This window comes from Artemia franciscana, chromosome 17, assembly GCF_032884065.1.
Source record: "Artemia franciscana chromosome 17, ASM3288406v1, whole genome shotgun sequence".
Taxonomy (NCBI): Eukaryota; Metazoa; Arthropoda; class Branchiopoda; order Anostraca; family Artemiidae; genus Artemia; species Artemia franciscana.
This window is the reverse complement of record NC_088879.1, coordinates 19,042,675-19,069,730: the sequence shown is the minus strand read 5'-3', so window position 1 is coordinate 19,069,730 and position 27,056 is coordinate 19,042,675. Positions and strand designations below refer to the sequence as shown.

Sequence of the window (27,056 nt, the reverse complement as noted above, 5' to 3'; positions counted from 1 at the left end):
CGATTCTGTCAACACTGCTATATTTAATATGTAAGCAATCTACATAAGAAAGGAAGCAAAGATTCTTGAAAAATGGCAGATGTGGAGCTTGATTATGAAAAGTCTGAAGACTTTGAAGTAGATGAAGATGGAGACCGTGAGTTCATTTTGGGGTCATGCATTTACAGCTAGGTATTACCTCCAGTAGGCTACTCCCATACCTATATCTTGATTAAAGCATGTCTTTAACCATGGACAGTAGGCTTATTAATCTTCGAAATCATGTAGGTATAGATAGTTGGGATGTGCTAATGACCAGTATTACAAGACTACAATCCTGGAAAACCTCTTTTCAACGTTTGAACTTGAACAAGAATTAAGCTTGCATCCTAGCCCATTTTAGGGTAAAATCCTTGTTTAGCTACTTTTTGATATTTTGGAAAGTTGTTAGTTGAGGAAAATGAAGCTTTGAGCAAGCCTGGCAAAATTCTAGTTAATTGACTTCTTGCTATCTTGGAAAGGGTTTAGGTTAGGAAAATGAAACTTTCAGGGATGGGTCTACAGGCTAAAGTATGTCCCAAGAAGGTATTTTAAAGTACCCACCTCTGCTCTTTCTTTCTCTAGAGGGCCCTGAAATTTGCCTAAATGACAGGTCTATACCTATTGAAATATCAACAAAACAGTATTTTACCTTCATTTTCAGTTACTAGTTGCTTTTTCTCTGCCTTTAGTTCTGAAAATGCAAATCCTGTTATTTGAGTAGAATTTTGAGCCATATCAATTTTTTTTTTAATTTAGGAAATGTATTTGCATATTTTAAAACCATAAAGGCTAAAATGGAATTAAGCAAAATTATGAATCTAGAAACAATTTTGGGTAAAATTCCAGTTAATTGACTTCTTGCTATCTCAGAAAGGGTTTGGGTTAGGAAAATGAAACTTTCAGGGGTGAATCTACAAACTAAAGAATGTCCCGGGAAGGTATTTTGAAGTAACTACCTCCACTCCTTCTCCCTCTAGAGGGCCCTGACCTTTGATGACCTTTAAAAATATGTGTGTTATAAAAGTGAAACCTTACAAAATAGATTGTCTGCTTAATTTAAGTAAAACAAAATTGTTTTCAGCTTCATAACTTTGCTCATTTCCATTTTATAAGGTTTTAAAGATATGCAAATAGATTTCCTAAATTTTGAAAAAAAGACATTAATATGGCTCAAAATTCTACTTAGATAACAGGAATTTTATTTTCACAACTAAAGGAAGAGAAAAAACAACTAGTAACAGAAAATTAAGGTAAATGTTGTTTTTTCAAAATTTCAATAGGTATAGAGACCTGTCATGTAGGCAAATTTCAGGGCCCTCTACAGGGAGAAGGAGTGGAGTTGGGTACTTTAAAATACCTTCCTGGGATATACTTTAGCCTGTAGAACCATCCCTGAAAGTTTCATTTTTCTAACCTAAACCCTTTCCGAGATAGCAAGAAGTCAATTAACTAAAATTTTACCCAATTTTGTTGTACTTCAATTAAGCAGAAGATCTATTTTGGAAGGTTTCACTTTTATTACACACATATTTTTTAAGGTCATCAAAAGTCAGGGCCATCTAGAGGGGGAAGGAGTAGAGGTAGTTGCTTCAAAATACCTTCCCAAGAAATACTTTAGTCTGTAGATTCATCCCTGAAAGTTTCATTTTCCTTCCTAAACCCTTTCTGAGATAGCAAGAAGTCAATTAATTAGAATTTTACTGCAAGGCTAAATACTTCACAGTTCATAGAATTGACTTACCAATAAAGTGAACATACTACTTGATGCCTTTTCTATGTTCTTTATGAATATAGTAGCCTAATTGCTTCTATTACAAATTCAAATTTAAGCCCTTTTCAAACCCTTGAAAAATATCATGATTAAGTTCAATAAAAATCTAAACAATTTGGTAAAATCTAGTTAATTGACTTCTTGCTATCTCAGAAAAGGGTTTATTTTAGGAAAATGAAACTTTCAGGGATGAAACTACAGACTAAAGTATGTCCCAGGAAGGTATTTTGAAGCAACTACCTCCACTCATTCTCCCTCTAGAGGGCCCTGACCTTTGATGACCTTAAAAAATATGTGTGTTATCAAAATGAAACCTTGCAAAATAGATCTTCTGCTTAATTGAAGTACAACAAAATTGTTTTCAGCTTCATAACTTTGCTCAATTCCATTTTATAAGGTTTTAAAGATATGCAAATACATTTCCTAAATTTTGAAAAAGAAAAACATTGATATGGCTCAGAATTCTACCCAAATAACAGGAATTGCATTTTCAGAACTAAAGGCAGAGAAAAAGCAACTAGTAACTGAAAATTAAGGTAAAATGTTGTTTTGTCAAAATTTCAATTGGTATAGACTTGTCATGTAGGCAAATTTCAGGGACCTCTGGAGGGAGAAGGAGCTGAGGTGGGTACTTTAAAATACCTTCTTGGGACATACTTTAGCCTTTAGACCCATCCCTGAAAGTTTCATATTTGTAACCTAAACCCTTTCTGAGATAGCAAGAAGTCAATTAACTAGAATTTTACCAAAAAGAGCATAAAAATGGCATCTAGTGGTATGTTCACTTTATTTGTAAGTCAATAATGCAAACTGAAAAATATTTGCTTGAAATGTATTTGCAGATCTTTAAAACCTTATAAATTGAGATTGAATAAATTTGTAAAGCTAAAAACAGTTTTTTTTTCCAAGGTTTCACTTTTATAACACAAAGATTCTTAAAGGTAATCAATAATCACTGCTCTCTAGAGAGAGAAGGAGTAGAGTACTTCAAATTATTTTCTCAGGACATACTTTAGTCTGTAAACCCATCTCTGAAAGTTTCTTTTTTGTAACATAACCCCTTTCCAAGATAGAGAGAAGTAGCTAAACTCAAATTTTACCCATTTTAGTGAATTGATAAAAAAAACTTTCCAAAACAGAAGTTTTTCTAAAAAAAGTAGAGGCCATATCAAATTTAAGATCAGCAGATACAAATACCTGTACAAATTCAAACTAGCAAATTATCATTAAAGAATATATGAAACCCAAAATAAACAGAAATTAAATAAACAATCATAGCCCCAAAAAATACAACACGTTCTAATATAAATGAATAAATTACAAGAAATTAAATTGCTACTAAAGAATAAATGAAACCCTAAACAAACAGAAATTAAATAAACAATCATAGCAAACAAACACACATTATGAACTAATGTATGTTCTCTTTCAGTTATTACAGTATTGAAAATTAAAATTACAGCAAAATAAAATATTGATCAGATTATCTTTCATTAATTGATATCATTATATGTCAAATATTCAGTTTGTATGTATGTATATATTTATTTATCTATAACCCATCATACAAAATAATGAAGTGATGGAGTACATTGAGAAAAAAAAGATGAAGAAACAACATATCATAATTACATTCTAAAATACAAACAAAAATGATTCCATGTCAAAAAACAACATTTTGTCATTCATGGCTGATTTGCTTATTGCACATGTGAACACTCAGCCCAGTTAACTTAGCACACAGGCCAGACAAGCTATATTTGTTCATCAAATAGGAGCTGCAGGTCCACAGAGGAACTCCCAACAGAAACTTAGCAAATTTGAAGAAAATGTGTTTCATCCTAAGATGGTCAGATTCACTAAATATAGGGTAAAATGGTACTAAATACAGAATATGTGGCAGAACAACACTATTGTACATTCTTGCAAGATGGGCTCTATTCAAATGAAACTGAGAACTAATAATTGTACCATATGCATGATGGATTTTAGTTTCCATACTTTCTGGCATCAATAGCCTAGTTTTCTTCAGATTTTTTCCAATAGGAAAGCCAAGATAATTCAACTTGACCCAAGGCTTTACTTCTGTACCTTTTCAGATATATCATCTGATCTAGTTGCATTTAATTCATTAAAAATCATAACATCAAATTTTCCAATATTTAGGGAAAGATATCTCTAAAAAATATATTTCTAGCCCACTGGTAGTCCTACTAATATTAAAAATGTTGTCTGTACAACATAATATCAACAGATCAGTACCTTTATATATACAGCACAAAGAAAGTTGGCACTGAGCTGGAAGCATTGCATTATTATAAACCATGAAAGAAGTAACTACACCCTGCTTAACCCCAATATGAAGTCTAGCAATACACCATGGCTCAAAAGTTCATTCATTGCTTGGGGATGCAACAACAAATCAAATGCTTTACTAACATTTTATGTTCCAGGTGCTAGAGTACCACCAGATTTATCTGCATTGATCAACACATTGCACAGACATTTAGAGCATGGAAGCAACCAAGCTTAGGCTGGAAGCCAAACTGGTGAGGAGGCATATAACAGAGAGAACATAGGTTATTAATTATAAGTAATTCAAACACCTTAGCAAAAACGCTTGAAACAGTTATAGGTCAATATGATGAGCATTCAGACAGATCCTTCCCTTTTTTGAGAATCAGTGAAATAATTCTCATTCTATTCTATTCTAAATAAGACCAACACAAAAAGAATCTGGAACTATACCACAGCAAAAAACCATTTGGTACAACAAAGAAAGATGACACATAAGCTTCTCAGACCCATTTTGTAAATGAAGTTTGGTTTTATTTCTACTTTCCAAGACTGTTCAATATACATATAGTTTCCAGTAAAGCACCAATTACACAGTTGGTTTTACAGTTTCACAGTGAGAGAAGGAGGCAAAATCCAAACACTTGTTTGTAGTGATTTTTGTTTGTTTAAAGCTTGATTTGCATATTATAGTTAAGTTTCACTCATTTTAAGATTTATTTATTCATTTATATTAGTGCCTATTGTACCGTCACCTAGAAGGCCCCCTCCCCCCCGAAATTTTTCGAAATGTTTAACTTCCCCATGGTTTCTTGGAATTTCTGGCAAAGTAGGACATTTTTTAAGAATCTAGATACATGTATGAAGCTTTTTTGGGGGATTTTACAGCATGTAATTATCTGATCAAGTCACTGCCCAATTAGTAACCCATTTTCTGTCTAACTTTTTACCCTCTTTGAAGTAATTAGCAATTGTACTGTTATTTTGTTTTGTAAAAAGTTTGCTTTCCACAGCAAAATAGAATTACGTTTTTGCAATAGAAGAACTACCCCACAGCACCCATATTGCACTATTAACCCTAAAATTTCCCTTTCAGTGGGATATGATAGATTAATCACTGGTTCTAAATTGCTATGAACATACCCTGAGTCTAAAATGTACTTTTGAGGCCTCAGTCTCCTTCTCCCATCTGCTACAATACTACTGATTAAAGTTAATCTGTATTTTCCGATATACGTGCTTTTTGCATTTATTTAGTTACTATAAAAAAGTGCTACTTTATATCTGCTGTTTGGAAGGTTTTGGGTCTCCCCCCAAAATAAATTCCTGTGTATGTGCCTGCTATTGTATGTATGTTTGCTATGATTGTTTATTTAATTTCTGTTTGCTTTGGGTTTCATTTATTCTTTAATACTAATTTCTTATAATTTATTCATTTACATTAGTACTTGCTGTATGTTTTTTTGTTATAATTGTTTATTTAATTAATCCAATTAATTTATCTGACTTAATCATGATATTTATTTTTCAGGGGATCAAAAAGGGCTTAAATTTGAATTTGTAATAGAAGCAATTAGGCTACTATATTCATAAAGAACATAAAAAAGGCATCAAGTAGTATGTTCACTTTATTGGTGAGTCAATTATATGAACTGTGAAATATTTAGGCCTGCTGAAAGCTTCATTTTCCCCAACTAACAACTTTCCAAAATTTATTTTACAACTTTCCTTAGTTCAAATGTATTCATGATAAGGTTTGTCTATGATTTAGATAATTTGTTCTAACTTTAAGATTTCTTGTCTAAGATTAGGCTCACGCCTAAAGTGCATGTCCATGATTAAATTCCACTATTGGTAACATTCTTGTTTTGCAGCTTTGCGAAAGGAAATATAACAGTTAAAAAATAAGTATTACCATTATATTCCCTATTTTATGATTTTTTTTTTTTTTTGATACAATGGTAGAGGTTAATAATTGGACCTCTTCAAGAAGGGACTTACCAGAACTAAAGACAGTTCAGGGGCAGATCTAGAAAAAAATCTTGGTGGAGAGGGTTGCTGGACCAAGGGTGCCAATATGATGTGAGTGTAATGATAGGGTGGGGGGTGTAGATAACGCTCTGGTCAGACCAGTTTGTTTGTGTGAATCTGGATGGTGCTGATGTAAAATGACAAAGAAACCTCTTTGAAAGCCAACAATATTTTCCTATAGCAGTAAAATGCATATTAACAACAGACACGAGCAGATTCTTTGATGAATAAATTACTATGGCTTCATTGAGACTTTTTGAATGAGTAGACCTGACTAATTTCGTTTTTTTTAGAGTTGGATAAAAAAAAATCAATTAATGGGGAAAATAAAATTTATCATCATTGCCAAAGAATTTTTTACAACCTGGAATTTTTGACTCTTTGAAAACCAGAAGACACTTACACTCGTCTATTTATTTAAATTGTAAGAGCAGAAGTAGTAATAGTAGCCAAGAAAGTTTCAAATTAAATCTCACTGTCGTTCTAGATATATTGCTGAGGTTCTTATTGGCACCCCATACTTACAGTGTCTTTTGATATGGTCATTATCTATTTATCCCCCATAATTTCTGGGTAATAATAAAAAAAAATATGGGGGTAATATTGGGGTTGTCAATGATGAAAGGGAGGGAGACAAGGGCAATGAGAAAATTTCAATAGTCTTCCAAGTTGTCTTGCAGGGATGATAGAGCTTGAGATATTTGATACTTGTGAATCAGCCAGCCCATGTCGACCTTATCAATCTGGGTAGTCTCTAACTTCCACATTATGCTTGGATAACATAGACGACATTCCACTAGAACTTCGTCCTAGGAAGATAGTATTCTACCCTGCATTTTACTACAGTCAGGCAGCTGAATAAGATAGGGCATGTGAATTAGCTCTCCCAATTCCCATTTGGCAAACTCAAATGTCCAAAACATTTCCCTAAACCCCCTTTATAATGCGTCTCTCCTCCCGTGACCCATCCTTATCATATCCCTATCAATGACTCCCAGAAACTGTACCCTAAATTGATGAGATCTTCAGAAAGAGAATATAAAAATCTGCCAAAAAAAAAAGAAAAAAGAAAACACAATCTGAAGATGAAGATCTAGCAAGCAAGTTTAATTTTATGATTAATTTTTTTCCTGAAAACGAGGTTTATGTTGTAATTTTATGATGAAATGATTTGTAAACTGATCGTGCGAGTAGTCACTAGACCAAGGGCGCCAATGTAACTTGAGGTGGGCACTGAATTAAAAATTTTATTTTAAAAAGATAAAAAAATAAGAACAGAACAAGGACACCAGAAATATCTTGGGGGAAGGCCCCCCCCCCGACCCCAAGGATCTGTTCCTGGTCTAAATTTCTTTTAACTTTTTCATTCATCTAATTTCAACCAAATTAGCTATATAGTTAAAATAAATAGATGGACAGATTTATCACACGAAAGCCGTATTGGGGCTATTATCTCCTACCTTGTATGTTTTTTTTGTCTTACTTTTTTTTTCTCTCTCTTTGGAATAGTTAATATGACAAGACGTTGCGTTTTTTTTCTATGCATTTGTACTGCCCCAGCCTTACAAGCTCTGCTCTCTGTTGGGGCATAATATTGTTTTTGTATATTTTTAATTTGAATTAATAAATATTGATTGATTGATTTAATTAGTCAAAAAACTAAAATTAAGAATTTTTATGAGTGGAGATCAGACAGGGGCAGTTGAAGAAATTACTCCTTAACATAAATTAATATAATAAGTTGCCTTGTCACAGAACATAATTGAAGCTCAGACACCATACCCTAAATCGACAGGCTCACAAGAAAGAGAATAAAACAAATCTGCCAAAAAAAGGAAACACATTCTGTAGATGAGGATCTAGCAAGCAAGTTAAATTATATGATTGATTTTCATGAAAACGAGGTTTATCTTATAATTTTATGACGAAAATATTTGTAAACTAATCATGCGGGAGCAGTGTCATGTGTGAATCTCAAACAGATCAAGAGCATAATCTTGGGTAAGGGGGCTACTGAACCAAGGGCGCCAATGTGACTTGAGGTGGGCATCAAATTAAAAAGTTTATTTTAAAAAAGATAAAAAGAGAAAAGAACAAAGAACGGAATGATTGTACCAAAAGTGTCTTAGGAGGAGGATCGATCCCTCAAAACCTCATGCATCTGTTCCTGGCCTAAATTGCTTTTAATTCTTTCATTCATCCAATCTCAATTAAATTAGCTATATAGTTAAAATAAATAGATAGATTTATTCACACGAAAGCCCTATTGGGCCATTTGTTTAATTAGTCACAAAACTAAAATTAAGGATTTTCTGAGGGTGGAGGGGGTTTATTATTAGTCAAAACCTACCTTTCGATTTCTGGGCATTTTTGGGTATTTTGCCAAAATATCAGGAAGTATCCTTCGACCCCCTTGCACATTCAGCCATCAGTCTTCGTCTCTTATCCATTCTGTGCTCGTGTCTAGATTTTTTGTTTATATCCATTTTGAACCTTTAGCTAGAAGGCTAATTTTCAATATGTCAGTGGGAATAGACAAATAGCTATAACTGTGTTACCACGTTTGTGAAACGTGTTGTAGGCTAGATACCAGTTTTATCTTCAACAGGCATTTCTATTTTCGTGAAATAGGAGAAAGTTCCATGTTCATAGAAAAATCTTCGCAGCAATTAAAGATCTTTATGCCAATTTTGCAGATATATGTTGAACTGGTTGAAGAAAAATAATTTTTGTTCGTTTTAATTTTCAACTTTGCTCTTTACATTCATAGGAAAGCTTTGCTTTTTGTTGTTAATTGGGTGAATTACCTGTAAATAATTGATCAAATTGACAAGTATACTTAAAAAAAAGAGTAAAAAAAGAACGGAATACGAATGAGGGCGCCAGAAAAATCTTGGGGGGGGGGTTCCCTTCTATTCACAAAATAAGCAACAAGATGAATAATCACAATATTCATCCTTCTTGGTTCTTAAAATTCTTTTTGGGGAAGAAAATGAAGATGGAGCAAAAGAGGTGCTATATGAACATCATGCAAATTAAATGGAAAGAACTTTTGACAACAGATCATAAAAGAATTTGTTCCAGAAAACTATGCTTTGTATTATCTCCTCAAAGCTGTATGAACTAAAGCACAGTTGCATCTGTCTATAAGCGTTTTAGAGATGTTAGATGTATCATGAATTTTATGCAAACATAAACTATTCCTCACTTGGTATATAATACACAAATTTAAGTCCAGATATGTCCTGTCTTTTTGGTTATGTAGCAATTTCATGATCCCCATTGCAATCTTGTCCATTTCAACCTAGAAGTATAGGCTATAGCTCATCAAAGTTCAGAAACTTAAAAATAGTGAAATTGAATATCAAGATCCCTATTACTACTAAAATCTATACCCAGTAAGTAGTTTACTTCAAATTAAGCTGAAGATGTTTGATAAACAATAAGATAGAAATGGGAACAGAATTCATTTACCTCGCCAAAACTGTACAAGCATTCAAATAGTAAATACAACTCTAAATTACAGACATAATAGATTCTCCAATTTACGGTTTCAATATAAACAACATTTTTCCAATTTTAAAACCCCAAAAGTATTTGTCAACCCCCTATCCTTTCAGTACCGCCGGCTAACATTTCTATTTAATGAAACCATCTATATTAGATTAGTCTGTAATAACTAACAGTCTCGAAAAGAAGGGACATGTTTGTTGTTGATACCTTCTTATAAGTATTGTTGTGTATTACCATTTGCTTGGACTTTTGTAAAGTACCCTCTTCTATGGACACAGTCTGATAGTTCAATGAAAACAACGTTAGACATATATCTGAGTGCAGGGTATGATGTCTGTTAATTCAACTGATATGTAATGCATATGGCTGAATTCTGTTGTGAATTAAGTGTCTAATATCTTTGGTCTTTAAACAAGATCCCATTTTCTGCCCCATGTCAATTTAGCAAAGCCTTAACCAAGTCAAGGGTTATTTCTTGCTCTGGAAAATGGAACCTTATAATTAGCATTTTTTAAATGATATAACACCTTTTTCCAGTTGTGTAAATTTTGGTACTAAACTAAAAGACAATAGGCCTGTGTAAAAGAAAAACATCTTAAAACGAAAGGAAAGATGTATTAATTACATCAATACCATTTTTATCTTAATATATCTTAAGAAAAGTAAGTCAACTTATGTGCTGTCACTACTTCGGCTGTTCCATTGAAATAATGGAAACATTAAAGCATAAATTTGAAATTATAAGGCTTAAAATTTAATTCTTTGGAGAATTTGGGCAAGAAATTCCAATATTATTGCCTTGTTATCTCCAGTTATGGAGAAATCCCTCTGAAATCCCCATACGGCATGGCTCCTCATCAATTTGTGCAATTTTTCATGCATTTGCACACATGGAGCCCTCCCACTTGGAGGTTTGTAAACAATATTTCAATTTGAATACCTATGGCAGTAGCATTTTGATTGCTTACAGTTTATGTTGAAATCTTATATTTATAAACTTTATTCTTTTATGCTTTTTATTTTCAGAGGGAATTCAAAAATTAAAAGAAAAGGCCAAAGTAAAGAAAGGAAGAGGTTTTGTTGATTCTGGAAAGCCTGATAGAGATGTTGGTGGATTTGAAGCTATGGAAACTGAGGGAGAAGGAGATGAACCAGGACCACAAAGATGTAAGTTAGTTCCAAGGACATAAATTTTACTGTTTATAACTCAGTAGTCAGTATAATGTTTCTGGGGGTTTTCAAGCCAGCCCTCGACTGAGATGCCTTACTTTACTTGGTATGTCATGCTATTAGCCCTTGTAAAGAAAACCTTCCTTTGATCAGGTGAAAACACTGGAATGTTGGCTGTTCTTCTTAATTGCCTCTCCCCCTGCTAATGCTGAGCTCATTGATTAGTCATGGCTCATCTGAATTTCCCTCTTTTCTTCATTTCCTTACAAGGATTGCCAACATTTTTGTCATTGAAATTGCCCTAAACAATTCAAAGAAGTATTCCACCAATCAGCCAAAACAGTGCCAATCTGATATTTTAATTTCATTGAAGAAATCATGTTTTTGTTTGGTTAGTATGCATTTATATATGAATAGTCATTGTGCACTCCCATAAGTACTGGAAAAGTGTTTCAGGTCCCCCAGTAGTTTTAAACAGGAAATGGTAGTTATTACCATTTAACATATTACTATTTGGTAGTTATTACCAGTTTTGAACAGGAAAAAGATATTAAAGACATGGGAGGCTACATATAAATACTTATTGTGCACTCTCATAAGTACTGGAAAAGGTTTTCAGGTCCCCCATCAGTTTTGAACTGGAAATGATAGTTTTCAAATGTTGAGGCATTGTCATAAAAGGTTGATAAGAACTTAAGTGTAAATAACACGGTCTTGTTAAGCTACCTCATATTTAGGAGAGTTCTGTTTTATTGATTATAGCAAACACTCCTAAATTAGTCCTTATTCCTGAAGCATTGTTATACCAAAGTCAAACTATAGCATAAGCACCAAGCGTTGAAAAAGATGGCAGCCCTCTCCTTTTACTGTTACTCTGATTTTTTTTTTTCAATAAACAGAAATTAAATATGAAATAATGAAGTTTCTTTCTGATGAAGTAAGGAGTGACATTGACGCAAACATGAATCATTCTAGATACATCCTATCAACTGATTTAGCTTTATGCTAAAGTCTGACTTTTCTTTTTTATTCCTTCAAAAGTGGATGCTGCTAAACAAAAGTATTGTGATAAAAATTCAAAATTTGTATCAAAATACCCTGAGAATTAAAGGGCTTACATATTATTTCGTTTTCTTTAAACAGTACAGTTTTATTCGAGTCGTTTTGAAAAACAATTTTTAAACAAAAGATTTGCTATTACCAGCTGGTTATATTTGCTTTCAAATGTTTGAAATGAAAGAGTTGGCATGATACTCCTCACATTTTGGTAAATTTTGTTTTATTATGCTAAGTTAATATGCCTAAATTACCCCTTATTCTAGAAGTATTGTCATACAAATGACAAGGTTAGAATAAAGAGGCAGTAAGTATAGACCACTTCATAGTTAGGAATGGCCCGACTTTGTTATTAAGAACAAACAGATAGTAAGTATTAAAAATGTTTTCTTCTAGTGTAATCAAAGATCGACGTGAAGATTTTAAGACATACAAAATGTATGTGATATTTTTAGGGGGGAACTGCAGCTCCCTCGACCTCTGCCCTTTATGGTAAGGTTCGGCTTTTTTTTGCAATGCTTCAAGACCAAGTTCTCTAACACAAGAACAATGTTATGTAATGTAAAATTTTTAATCATAAATAAGCAGTCATATTTGAAATTACAATATATTCTGTCATTACTGATATGCTATTAATAAAGCACCATATCAATGTGATAAATGTGCAAAGCCCTATACTTTGAGAAGGAAAGAGTATTTTTATTTGTATTTGCTTTAAACGCCCAAGCACTCAGTTCTTATGTTTTGAAAAGTAGTTGGTAGATTAAACACCTGCAATTACCAACTTGCTATATGTCTTGAATTAATTAAAAAGACATCCCAAAGAGAGATTTTGAAGAAAAGTAAAGATTCATATTACACCAAAGACGAGCAGATGTAAAGTCATATGATAATTCTAAACTAAAAAGAACAGAAATTAAATGAATAGACATAGACATATTTATTGAGACACTCAACGTAGCATTAAGAAGCACTAAAACTTAGCTGTTTACAAGGTACATAAAAATTGCACAAGCACAAACTACAAATATTTTATGCTGGTAGAATATTTGTTTAACTTTCATAGTCAAGTCAAACTTAAAACAAATAAAATTATCACAAACAGGACTTATTTGGTTTGCTAAATTTTTTCTATCGGCTGAGTGAAATGCTTTTTCATAATCTTTAAACTAAGGACTAAAGGTGTATGATAGTTTTAGCCGTCTCAATTATTAATCTGAGTCAGGACACAGTAATTAAGTCCTGACTCTTATTAATCTGTGTCCTGTCTAGAATTTTCTAGATTTGACTGAGGCCCAGATTCATTTCACCCCGAAGCGCAGAGTTCTGTTATCAACAGAAGCACCTAAGGTGTCACACGAAGGTTAACTATATTTACCCCTGTGGGTATGGAAAGGCTTAGGATTACAAACTCTGCAACAATTGATAGGTTTCCTTTTTTTTCACTACATTAAAAAGACCATTTATGTAAACGAAAAGTAGCGCAAGCCAAAAAACTGGTCCCTGGAAGACGCCATATTTAACTTTTGAGTATGGTCGGAATAGTGTATCAATATAAATTAATCTACCATTCAAATAAGACTGAAAATAAGAAGATAAATCCTCTTTTATATCAAATTATATATTTTTGAACAAAGAACCTCATGGTTTAAGGAATTAAATGCCTTACGAATGTCTAGGAACATAGCAGTAGGGATAATTTCAAATCTAACTTAGAATTTACAAATATGAAATTTTTTACTTTTAGTAAATTACCAGGGTCATATATGGATGCTTTGTTGAGTACTTCATACCAAGCGTGGTTCATATTTGTTTCTTTGAATCGAACAACGTGTTAGGACAATTTTGCTTTCAGATAGTAATTAACAGTCAGGACACCATCTCCCCCTATAATGACACCGTTCTTCTTTTAAAACTTATCTACGGAATCTTGTAGTAGCCTATCATTATATTAAATTATTTGCATTCTACCAACATCAAGTTAACGCTTGTGTAATTACCACTAAGGGATTCTCTGTTCCATTCATATGAAAGAGTTTGGACTACTTGCTTCCCCTCAACTTATTAGCGTATCAATACAATATCTCACTGTGATGCCATCTGGCTGCATCTTCCAGGTCCTCCACGATTTTGTCCCTAGTCTCTTTTTCACATCCCTTTAATTCATGCCTTATCGCCTTCTCCCTACTTTCTCTCATTCCATCTGTCATTGAGCAACTTCTTACCCAAAAATCTTCTACCAATCCTAGTAATCTAGGATCTTCTACCTCTACCGCTAGTAATCCTAGCTATTTCTATAACTTTCCTCCTTACGTTGCTGACTATGGAGTTTTTTTTGTGACAGAACATAGTTTGGATTTTTGTTCATATATCAGTGTTTAGAAACCTGGAAAAAAAGTATTTTCTCCTACTTTGCAAGCTATTTTCCTAATGTCATTCAATTCATCTTCAGCATTATCAAATTCTGAACTACAAATTTATGTCCAGTTGTTTTGAAAACATTCCTCTCAAATCCTCTTGTGGAATTCTATTAACGCCATAACTACATGGTAGGGAATTAACCTCCCTAAGTTTCAACTTTAAAGTAACTATGATGATACTGGGTGGTTATCTTTAAGTTTGACATCAATGACAGCTTAGTTAGCCTTTAGCCTTTGATTTGCAATTTCAGGCTCTCTTTCGAAATTCCCATAATTGTTTTTTCATAATAAACTTTGCCATTAAGATTTCTCGAGGTCATAGCTACCATTGCTTAATCAGCTTCAAATGGGGCGAGGTGACCCCCCCACATCATGTTAGCTTAGTCTTCCGTACCTATTTAAACATGGGAGAAATCCGACTGTGTTCCCCTCATTGTGTTAGTCAGGTGGGAACGGTCGGCATTGCTTATTCCAATTCTGGCTAGGCCGAACCGCAGAGGGTGCCGTCAGGGAGTGGAGACCTGTGCGGTTTCCAAGAAAAATCCAAATGCAAGTCAGTGTAAAGAGTCCAACATCTGCTACGGCATTCTCGGTAAATGATGTGTTGAAGCTTTCATCAGCGCCTTCTCCGAAAAAATTGACGAGCTGAGGTACTCTTTCAGAGAACTAGAATATTCCTCAGTGTAGGGTTCTGGAATATCTGTTTGATGAAATGCCTTACAACTCAGTCATTCATCGCTTGAGAATTTTCGCATAACAACATACATTATTTACAAAATAGGCATCAATTGTGTTTAGAAACTGGAATCAACGGCACAGTGAGGACGACTCTTCATTCTCCTTTCTCAACTCCGGATCCCTTAATGGATCTACATATAGTGGAGTGGGCATCATCTTATGCCCCCTTGTGTCAAGGTCATTTGTTGAGTGGGAACCTATCTCACATAGAGTAACAAGAGCGTAATTCAAAGGCCACCTATTCAACTTATCAGTTATTATAGTTTATGCTCCGATCAGAGATGTACCAGACAGTGAAACATTTTTTTTTTTTTTACCAACTTCTAACTTGTACACTTAAGAAGGTCCCGAAACCAGACCTCACCTTGATTAGAGGTTTTTTAACGCCAGAATTGGCAGAAAAGTATCCAATGCTGAGTCTGCCGTTGGCCTGTTTGATCTTCGAACATGATGTAGCAGGGAATCATGGCTTCTTCTGTTGGCCCTGACGAATTATTTGGTCATTACCAATGCCCTATTCAGACACAAGCCCAGTCATATTGCCACGTGGCATTCAAGAGATGATAGAGCGAAAAGCCAGATTGATTACATCTTCATGCCCCGCCGTTGGAAATCGATGGCTACGAATATTAGTTTGTACATTAGAGCTGTTATTCATACAAAATTAAGTCGGATGATCTCCTAGTCCAGCTAGATCCGAAATTGCGACTAGTAGTACGCCCCAAGACGAAATCTCTATAAAGATTGATATTATGAAATTTGATGACCATAATGTACAACAAGCATTCATCTTAGAGATCTCTAATCGATTTGAGACTCTCGAAGTGCAAACGACCGACGAGAAAACCCCCAGCTTAGATGAAGGTTGGGTGACCATACGCAATACAATCCACGAGACTGCAGAAGCTACGATATGATCCCGCTAAAGACTACCCGAAAATGGATGTTAACACGCATAGTCCAGCTGACTGAGTGTAAGTAATATATTTCAGACCGAAAATCGGAGTTTTTCCAGCCCCTGAGAAGAAAATGCCACCAGTCGGCTAAGAATGATAAAAACCAGTACTAACGCAACACCCAAGCCGCAGCCCTGATGACCTGCAGGAACCAAACCTACCCAGCAGTATCTACAAAGACGTGAACATGGGTCCCCCACGTTAAGTGAATTCTGAAAAGCGACCAATTGATAACATAAATTGAAAAGTAATAAAGCCCCTGGTTCTGATGCTATCCCGGCTGAACTTTACAAGTATGGAGGGATATCACTTGTCACTTGGCTCCATAAATAAACTAACCTGTCGTATATGGGAAGAAGAGAATGTTTCCACTGGATTGGAGAGACAATCATCCTTCCTGTCTTCAAAAAAAGGGCTAAGGACAAAATGCAGTGATTATCTTGGAATCTTCCTCATCTTCATTACTACAACTACTACTAACAACTAACTATTGCACCAAGCCACCCAAGGCCAACACAGCTACACACGCTTTTCATTCATCCAAATCTGTTTAGAGGCTCTCTTTCAACCCTCCTAGGAAGTTCCCATTTCCCTTAAATCTTTCTTTACGACATCCTCCCACCCCAAGGGCGGACAACCTGCTTTCCGTTTTGCCCAAAACGGTTAGCCAAAAAGGATAATCTTTGGCAATCTGTCATTCTTCATCCGCATATTGTGCCCTGTCAACCTTTCTCTCAGAATAGCCATTGGAAATGGGATTGAACCACACTTTTTATACAGCTTACTATTTGAAATACGGTCAGGCAGTCGGGAACCCGACACATTCCTTTGGCAATTTCTCTGGAAAACATCTAGCAAATCTTCCTTTGTTTTTCGTAGCACCGCTGCTAAAATATTCACCATAGTGCTACACGATTGCTTTCTTGTCCAGCACAACGTGAAGACAAGGCTCAATCAAGTGGTATTCCGCCCAGGCATGGGAACAATAGACCAACTTTTCGTAAGACAAATCTTTGGACATGGGGCAAAACTCCAGAAACTGACAGGATCGGTTTCTAGATTTTACATGTTTTTCTGTTTAGTTTTCTTTATCTAATTCCAAACTAGCCGTTCTTGTATAAGCTGTATGTATATCGTTGTTTATTTTCGAACTTGCTAATACCTTGCTATTCTTCATTTCAGAACTTCGTTGGCCTAAACTCCCATTTATTAGTTGTTTTCAGTGATTTTTCTAAGTCAAATTACAAATTATTTTCGTGCTACAGAGCTAACCTGAAACTCCAAAGGTTTCAATTTGTGCGTTGTGGGATAGAAATATTTCAGTGAAAGAATAAAAAAAAGGTTTCTTCTGAAATTGTACTTGACAATTCTTATAATTTGTAATTTTACTCATTGTATTGCAGTTGGCCAGTTTGGCTGTAGATCAAATATATAAGTATTTAAGTGTTAGTTCTCCTATAAGCTACATATTTTTTTAGCTAAGAAAAAAGAGCGAACACATGGAAGCAAAACAGTTTGGTGTAAGAGAAGGCGTTTGTCATTACATATTCATGGTGACTCCTCTAATCTGGCAGCTTTCACGTGACAGGTGTATACAGACATGATTCATGGGAGAGAATCAAGTTTTTTTTTTTGTCTAAAATGTGGGGTTGCGTCTGTACTGTAAAAGGGCATTTTAGGTTACTGGTTTTTAATCATTCTGGAGGAAGTGAGTCGTTTGAACGGTTTGAAGGGAATCGAACTACCCCCTTTGGTAAGGAATGCTTATCTAAGTCTAGGTTCATCGCCCTAGCTTTTTGTACTTTAATCTGCACCTATATTCATCATTTATTTTGCTGTTTTCCTCCTTTTGACTCTTGTTTTATTTTTAAAGTTTATTTTGTGTTTTCTTTTTTTAAACTATTTTTCTTACTTCAGCTGTCGAGGGCTGGATATTATTTGTGACAAACGTCCACGAAGAAGCTGAAGAAGATACAATTTATGACAAGTTCGGGGAATACGGAGAAATAAAAAACCTTCATTTGAACCTTGACCGAAGAACTGGATACCTCAAAGTACTTTTTTCTATAATCAGTCCTTTTTTCTCTCATTAGAAAACATGTTCGTTTGATTAGTTGCGGCTTACTCTATTATTCTATTTTGGAATGCACTTTTAAAATTTCCTAGTTTTTTCATCTTTTTTCTTTTTTCTAGAAAAGTATGTGATATGTGTCAGGAGATGGTTAAAAGTTTTTAGTTGAAAAAACTATAACGTCCTCAGTCATATCTCAGTAAAGTATTTTCTTTTAACTAGTATTTAAGTGAATCCATGTACAGCGGTCATCTTCTTTTGCAAATCCTAAGTATTTTTTATTGTGCGTCATCTTCTTAATAGTCCTTTTAATAACCATACAGTTTTATTCTAAAAGAAACCATGTTTAACTAAACTATCTGAGATACACCTTCAATAATTGCTTTTGCATTTACAAAATAGCTTTGTGTCGTTTGTTGAAGTATTTCTTTGATTTTGCGATTTCGTTTATATATTGTTTGTACTCTTCGATTTTCAGGGAAATAAATAAATAGACATATTTTATAAATACTAATTTAAATTTTTTTAAATGGGGTCAGTAAAGCCCCCCCCCCCCGTTCTCAAAGTTGAAAGTTGTTGTTGCAAGTTAATTTGGAGGATAGCTTCCCAAAACTAAAATTTAGCTAGAAAAGTATTATATACTCGTGACGATAGTATAGGCCTTGTTTCTGATGTCCAAATATATATATATATATATATAATCTTTGTAGTGATTAAAGTCCTTAATTAATCCCTAATGAATATTTCACTTAGCTATTAACTCTACTTCACAAGAGTGCTCATGAGTATTTAAATCAAAATCGAAGATCTGTCCATCTTTAGCTTTTTATGTGATATAGTGATCTTTAGCTTTTTATGTGATTTGTGTAATTAAGATTCTGTGAGTTTTAGGGAGTGTTTCCCCCTATTTTCTAAAATAAGGCAAATTTTTTTGCTTTTGCTTTTTTAAAAAAAAGCTTATGCTTTTTTTTCATGGGTAAAACTAAACTTGATAAAACTTATGTATTTAAAATCAGCATAAAATACCATTCTTTTGATTTAACTATTGTTATCAAATTCCGTTTTTTAGAGATTTGGTTACTATTGAGCCGGGTCGCTCCTTACTACAGTTCGTTACCACGAATTGTTTGATAGAGAAAAAACTGGAAACAAAAAAGATTAATAAATAAACAAGTGTAATTAAAAGGAGGTTAAACTTTGGGAGGAGTTGCTGGAGCTGGCTAGTGCTCAAAGACATTTGTACGACAAGCGAAACAAGGGCTGTATGAAATCTGAGATAACGGAAAATACGTGGAATAATTACGATATTAGTTCATTTCAGTGTTTAAATTATCCACTGGGAATAGTAAATCTTATCATTATAATCAGCTAATACACGAGGGAGTTCCGTCTTTGAAATTGTGAAACCATGTCTTTTGAAGACTGAATACTGATATCTAATCCAACAATGCCATAAAAATACAAAATTCTACATTTTTGTAGATAGGAGCTTGAAACTTCTACAGTAGGGTTCTCTGATACATCTGATGGTATGATTTTCGGCACCACATTGTTAGGCTTTTATTTCAAATAACATTTCTGTTTGAAAACCTTTATTTGGGATGAGGGGGGATCCAAGTTTGAGCTAACATATTTTATTTAAGTAGCCTAACCTGAGCCCTAGTTTAAACTTAATTCATGCAAACAAAATGCTGTTAAAATGTAAAGTGCAAATAGCTATTGATTTATTTATTTCATATTTTTCTCATGACGAAGACTGACAACTTTAAGCGAACTCGAAGGTGAGTTTTTGAACGAACTACCGTCTTCCTTACTATGAAGTTGTGCGCTTTTAACGCGTGTGATGAACATCGATCTGTTACCAAAAATGTAACATTTTCTAAAAAAAAAATGAGCAACCCGTGGGTCTTAAGGACACCTTCTAAGAGGAAGTAAATTATTTTGATTTTTTGTGTAGAAATTTTACGAAAAAGTATACAACGTTTCAGAGAGATACCTACTAGCATAAATGACGAAGGCAGCGGTTTTGTATGCAAAGTTCTGTTTTATTCTACCGTTCCTTATACCTAATTTGACAATTTATGCTGCCAATGTTCCCCGATTGACAACATTTGAAAACAATGAAGCTATCCAGGGAAATCTTTGTTAGTTTTACCACTGTTTTGTTATAACAGATAAATGTTTTTTCAGCCAATTTTTTTTTATAAATAAGATAATTTTTGTAGTCTTTTCTTTTTTAGGGTTATGCTCTCGTCGAATACGAGACATATAAAGAAGCTAGTGCTGCTATCGACGCTCTAAATGGATCAACGTTTTTGGATCAGAAAATTTTAGTGAACTGGGCTTTTGTCAAGGGACCCAAAAAGTGAGTATTTTTGCTAATTTTCTCTTTCTTGCTAGTTATTACGATGTATATTTAGCACAAGGTCTCCCAACCTTTTTCCCTCGTTGGAACTTGTTTTCATTGTTTGGCCCGACCTTGTCTCCTACCTTTGCTAATATTCTACTTTGTGTACGTTCTTAGCCAAAAAAACTGTCGAAGGACCGGCATAAAAACAAAAAAGAACCGTAGCGTATATTGTTTTATGAGGACCAGCGAAAAGACTTTGTGGCTATTTCCCCAAAACACTAGTTAATTAACTCCCATAAAAACTGGAATTTAACCTGAAACTCACCTAACGATTATGTGTTTATGAATTACTTATCCATGGTGAAATTCAATATGACAGATTTGACTTGTCATTTCGACAAAAACTCCTATTTATCATAACTTATTCAAACGGAAATTTGAAGTTCTGATGCTCTTTTTAGTTGTAATAGATATTGCAGCACTGAAAAGTGGCTTGCTCTGTCCTTTTTGGCGCCAAACAACAATTTTGGCCAGCAGAGGGTGAAAATTCGATCTTGCCAAAATTATGGGGTAGCCAATCGATTTGAAATTATAGAACCGCTATGTATTTAGCTTCCCAATATCAGAGGTGATAATTTCTTGCGTGGCGTATTTGTTCCTAAAACTATATGAATCTAAAAAAGTAAACGGTTAGTATAGACAATTATTTTAAAGGCCTTATAACTAAGTTTATTAATAATGAGAATAATTATATGCTGCAGTAAAAAGGCTTCCGCCTCTATGAAAATTTGTTGTCACTAAAGAGGTCGTCAATAGTATTCTTGAAAGGTTTGGTAGAGTCAGCCATAACTACTTCTTGGGAGACGTTGTTCCATTCCTCGACTACTCTGTTTGAGAAGGCCCACCTTCCAACTTCTTTATTGAAAGTGTTCTTCATTGCTTTACCTTAAAGTCGTGTCCTGGCAGATTGTTTGTGTTGAAGAAGGGTGTTTCCTCTGGTTTAATGTTATTGTAGCACTTATGGCTTGGTTTGAAAGTTTCAATAAGATAACCTCGGAGGAGTCTATAGGAGATGGAAGAAGTGACAGATTTTCCAATCGTTCACAGTAGGAGAGGCCTCTTAGTTTTGGTACAGATTGTGTTGCGCTTCGCTGAATCTTTTAAAGTCCATCAATGTCTTTTTGAAGGTGAGATATTATTGTCATGTGACCATATTCGATGATAGGCCGATTATATGTCTTATAGATATCTTCGAAAAAGTTTATGGGATTGGGAAGATACTTTCCAGATTTCAACCAACATTCGTATTTTTACTAGTGCTGCTCCCAGCGTTAATACTTCACTAGGGACGCCTCTCGGTCTAGGTAATGAGTTCTTTATCGCTGTCAAGGTCTGGGTCATTTAACCCCGAGCATTACTTTAGTCGGTATACCCAGCTTCTTGGGAGAGCTATCTACTTACCAAGACCAGTCAAAAAGTGCAAATCCAATTAGACTGCTTTAGTTGTTTTGAGGACGAGACTGCTTTAGTGTTAGATTTATTTTCATGGTTGCGAATCTTTTCTTCAAAACATGCAAAGACAGTGCTATTCACTAGATTGCAGGTTTTGCAAATCCAATAAAATTCGGTAGACTGCATGTCGCTATTCGCGATCAAAATACAGAAAATAAAGAAAAATGGGTTTGTAGAAAACATCATAGACGGCAAAAATGGTAAAAAAAAAGAAAAGAAAACGGAGCCGAAAACAGAACAGAACAGAAAACGACAGGGAAAAAGACAGAAACTGTGCCAACCCCTGTTGGCAAGGATCTTTCTATGTGTTGGATATGTGCCTGAAACCTTAAAATAGGTACTTTAGTGCCCGAATCTTCTTCTAACTTTCAGGAAGTGTCCATATACGCTTAATGAAAGGGATATGATTCCCCTTCTCGCTAATTCCATTCTATTTTGACAAGAGCATTTCTATTATGCCTGTAATACAGTTGCTGCTTGGTGACAGCTTCTCTTTTATTGCAGAGCTATTATTGATATAATGTAAATGAATAAAACTGTATGTTTACTTGAAAAGAAGTGGAAGGGGTTAGGAAAATCTCCGAAAAGGGTTTGTTTGACCAACCCCTCTTCAAGAAGGATGACTCTAAAATCATTTTATCATATTTCAGACCCCCCTATAAATATTTTAAGAGGTGGAATCAATCGGAGCGATCAGGGACCATCGAGTATTATTTTACAAACATAAAACTTTGACTAAAAACAGAGGGGATGCGGGAAGGGGGTGCAGCTTCCTTTTGCATTTAAGGGATCTCTGGACCATAGAATTCATCGTAAAAACTGTAGGACAAAACATACTATTTATGCTAATTCTAAATATACAAAATCTAACCCAAAAGCGGTATGATCTGGATGAAAGTTACTCTATTAATTTAAAACCTGCGAGAATCTTAAAACTACTGTCAACAAAAACTGGCGAGCCAATTTGGGGGACAGGATGGATAATTGTCCCTTCCCCTAGATTTTGAAAAATACCTTTTATGTCCATTTCATAGCTATTTTGTATTTTAGCTATGTGCTATAGTAAAGCAGCGAGACTGGCTTACAGGTTGTTTTTATATGTCTCTCCTCTGCTTCGTTTTCACAGCTTTTAAATAGTACAGCTCTCCTAAAACTTCTAAAAACAGTGCCAGATATAAACACAAAGTGCATCATTATAACCGCCTTGTCTGAAAACCCTATAAAGGAAACTTAGAGTCCCTTGGTTAGGACAACAAGGAAAATCCATTGGCTTGAAAAACAAGGAAAGTGACTGCAGCCACGATATTATGCATCGATAGCGTCTTTTTTCCGTTTTTCCTTCTTCGTAGCCAGCGGGCTACTAAAACATCATAGAGAGGTGTTTAATGGCTCATTTTAAAGGAAATAGCTACAGATAGTGTAATATCTTTTGTAACTAATAAAAAATAGTTTTTATCGTTGCTCCAGCAGTAGTTCGTGGTTGCTACGGTAGCTGCTAAATAAGAGAATTAAGATCTATGGTTACACCCTGTTTTAGGTATATTTGCTCAATATTGTTCTGTTTTTTTTTTTATCTTCATAAAAAATTCTTGCGCCTCCTCTCTACATTTTCGTGAATCGGTGCCACTGTACAAAAAAAGCATTTTCGCAGCAAAGAGTCGAAATTTTACTGAGCAAAAATTCTGTGAACTATTTAAAGGATATACATATATATATATATATATATATATATATATATATATATATATATATATATATATATATATATATATATATATATATATATATATATATATATATATATATATATATATATATATATATATATGTGTGTGTGTGTGTGTGTGTGTGTGTGTGTGACTGCATATTTGACCGAAATATCTACAATTTTTGTGAAGTTTATGATTGTCTTTTAAAAGGATTTATCCCTATTTGAACTTTTATTTATCGTCATGGAAAGGCAGTGTGGTCTTCGAAATTATCTGTATAAATTGCCTTGAATAACGTACTACACTTTAGTGTGTCAAGAATCAGGCAGCATCCTCATATACGGAACAATTTCATCCATATTATTTTTTTTTATTTCTTTTTTTACTTTCATTGAAAAATCCTTCTTTTTTTATTTAATCTTGAATGGATGTATTCATTTAAAGTTGTTCTGATATTACGGTTAATAGTTTCTAAGGAGGTGAAATTTAATCCTTTTACAGAAACAGAGTGTCTTGTTGTTTTATAAGTTCATCTTATTTATCAGACTTTTTAATAACTTAAAAGAAGAATATTTATTTCAAAAACTGGATCTTTATCCACAGAAGCCTTAAATGCCATTAACTTTAGCCAAACATGTCTGGAAAACCCAAAATGATTCTTAAACCTACTTGGGAATGCATTCGCTCCATTGTGTTAACCATGTATCTAATCAGACAATACTCTATGAATGAATAGAGAACATTTGATACAGCCTACCTCTTTACAACCTCTAAGAAAATTTTCATTTCTAATACGTCTTTCCTTCCGACAACCTCACACTTTATTCGAGGACGAGCAGCTTTTCATTATCGAGGTGCAGCTTTGAATTAAAATCGAATTGTTGTGGGCATCAAGCCATGGCTAATTGTAGAAATTGCCAAGAAAAATAGTTGTCTGACAGATATTGTCTGATCTAATCAGACGATACTCTGTGAATAGATAGAGAACATTTTAAGTCGCTTCAAATAATAGAAATCGGAGGCGGGGAAGTGAAAAGCGGCAAAATCTAAGATAGGGCGGTACGTCTGGCTGTTTTTTTTTTAGTGTTGCCCCATGACGTTTTAATATTCTTTAAAGGTTTTTTTAGACTGCTTTCTTTATTTGCTTTGTTAATTTTTTAAAATATTTGTTAATTTTTTTGTAACTTTGCTACTTCTCTTCATATTCGATGGTCCACAACCGACAGTTTTTACGCAAAATATTGCCACGGATTGTTAGACTCCATTGGCGTTTAAGAACCGATCGAAAAACCGTCGGCTAATTCAAATTTAAAGATTACAGAAGCGCCAAGATTTTATCCATCATTTTGCTATGACTGTTAATATATTTATTGTATTATTGCCAAAAAAATTTATCAAACAGTATAGGAATCCTCCAAGAATTTGTGTATTGTTCGGAATTGTATTTTCACTTTTTTTATATATCAATCATTTGTTATTCTCTTTTTGTTTAAAAAAATGGCAACTGCAGAGGACATGAACTTTAGTATTTAAAATGCCCTTGAGGATTTTAGTGCACCAATGTTGCAATATGCATACCGTTGCTAAGTTAAATTTAAAAAATATAATAAATAAATCTTACCCTAGATTACATAGTGGGTTGGAATCACCTGTTTAAAAAGTTCGTATCAAGAAAGTGGTTGTGGAGTAGTATGTCACAACGTCGTTAGTTAAGCGGAATCTTTCAACCAAGCTAAATTGTATAGCCAACAGTGTTTGATCAAAATGAAGGTTCCTTGGCGGATTTTCTTTTTTTTGGGGGGGGGGGCAATCCATTCAGTGGTGCTAATTCACGGAAATGTAGTTGGGAATGGGGGCGGGCAAAATGTATTTTCCCAAGTCTAAGAAGGGATTTTATTTTGCTTTTTCAATGCAAATAAAACAATTTTTTAAGGAAAATTCTCCAGTAACAAAATTTAGAAGGGGACAAAAACTTTTGCCCCTGGAATGGACACCAGTTTCTTAATCGTATTATTGCCTTCAATGCAAGTCACAATGCGACAACATGGACGCAATGACATTTTGTGACTAGAATGTAGAACAATTTGGTGGCATTGAAGAAGTACCATCTTGTTATCTATTAAAATCTGTGGTTTCAAAAGAGGTTGTGAAGGAGCATTGCAACGGTGGATAAATTTGTTTTGTATGTAGCTCTGGTTTATTCGTATTGCAGATTTATTTAAGTACGTTGAAACATTGCAGTAATGTTTGGACTGGAGGACTGGAACAACTAGGTGGTATTAAATAAGTACTATCTTGCTATCTATCAAAATCTATGGTTTCAAGGGAGGTTGTGAAGGAGCATTGTTACGATGGAAATATTTTCCTTTGGACGTAGTTCTGGTTCGTCTGTATTGCAAATGTTTTTTTTTTATGACTTGAAACCTAGCAGTAATTGTCCTTATTACTACTACTACTAGTAACAACTCACTGAAGTGTTAATTTTCCTGAGGCCAAAACAGCTACGTACGCTCCTCCTCCATCCCAATGTATTCAACGCCTCGCTCTTTACAACCTCTAAAGAAGTTCTCATTTCCCTTAAGTTTTTTCTTCCGACATCCTCACACTCCATTCGGGGACGAGCAGTCTTTCGTTGGGCTATAGGCGATTGGCCGACAAGGACGATCTTTGGCAATCCTTCATCCGCAGAAAGTGTCCTTGCCATTTCAACCTTTCTCTCATTATAGCCCTAGAAAGTTGGATTGAACCAGATTTTTCACACAGCTTACTGTTTGAATATTATTGCATATTACTATACTGTCTACTTATTAGCAAGCAAAAAATTGTTTTAACGGTCCTCGCTGCTCAATGCTACCGATTTTGTCCCCTTTCCCGAGATTTAGCGTCGCTATGAGTGCTAGTGATCACCCAATGACACTCCCTCTGTATTTTAACCTATAATAGTGTTTTTGGAAATTTCCTTTGCCAGCTCAATTTTTCTGATCGCCTAAAATTTAATTCAGAATCTTAGACTCAAATGCAAGTTAAGCCCATTGTTCAATCGTTTTTTAGTAGTCGCTGACTCTCACTAATGCGAAGATACATAGTGGTGTGCATAAGGGGAACCTTAATAAAAGTCTTGACACAACTCAGCCCCGGCCAGTCATTCAATGGCAATATTAATGGCGGTCAACTCAGCCACTGGCAAACGATTTTAAGAAAATCCTCCAAATACGTTATGAAGAAAAGTCAAACCAAGTGAAGTCAGGGAATGTTTTGATAGGACCTCATATTTGATACTAAAGCGTGTATACCTATTCTTTCATCTGCTGCACGCTAATTTTTTTTTTTTTTTTTCAGGTCACATCGATCAAAAAGAAGGCGACTCATGTAACATAATGATTTAACCTGGCTTTTGGATATCGTTTTGTAAGGACGTCTCTAATTAAAATTTGTAACAAAAA

At 34.4% G+C, this 27,056-nt stretch overlaps 1 protein-coding gene across 2 annotated transcripts; it reads left to right on the top strand.

Annotated features, from left to right (window-relative positions):
• Positions 1-27,056, top strand: LOC136037963 (RNA-binding protein 8A-like). Of its 2 annotated transcripts, none has more exons than XM_065720849.1 (5): positions 1-136; positions 10,658-10,798; positions 17,889-18,025; positions 20,283-20,407; positions 26,953-27,056. In XM_065720849.1, exons 1-5 carry the CDS (start codon positions 73-75, stop codon positions 26,984-26,986), a joined length of 501 nt encoding a protein of 166 aa, XP_065576921.1. In that variant the 5' UTR covers positions 1-72; the 3' UTR covers positions 26,987-27,056. The 2 variants fall into 2 exon arrangements, with proteins under 2 accessions (XP_065576921.1, XP_065576922.1); XM_065720850.1 differs by lacking the exon at positions 1-136 and adding an exon at positions 141-171.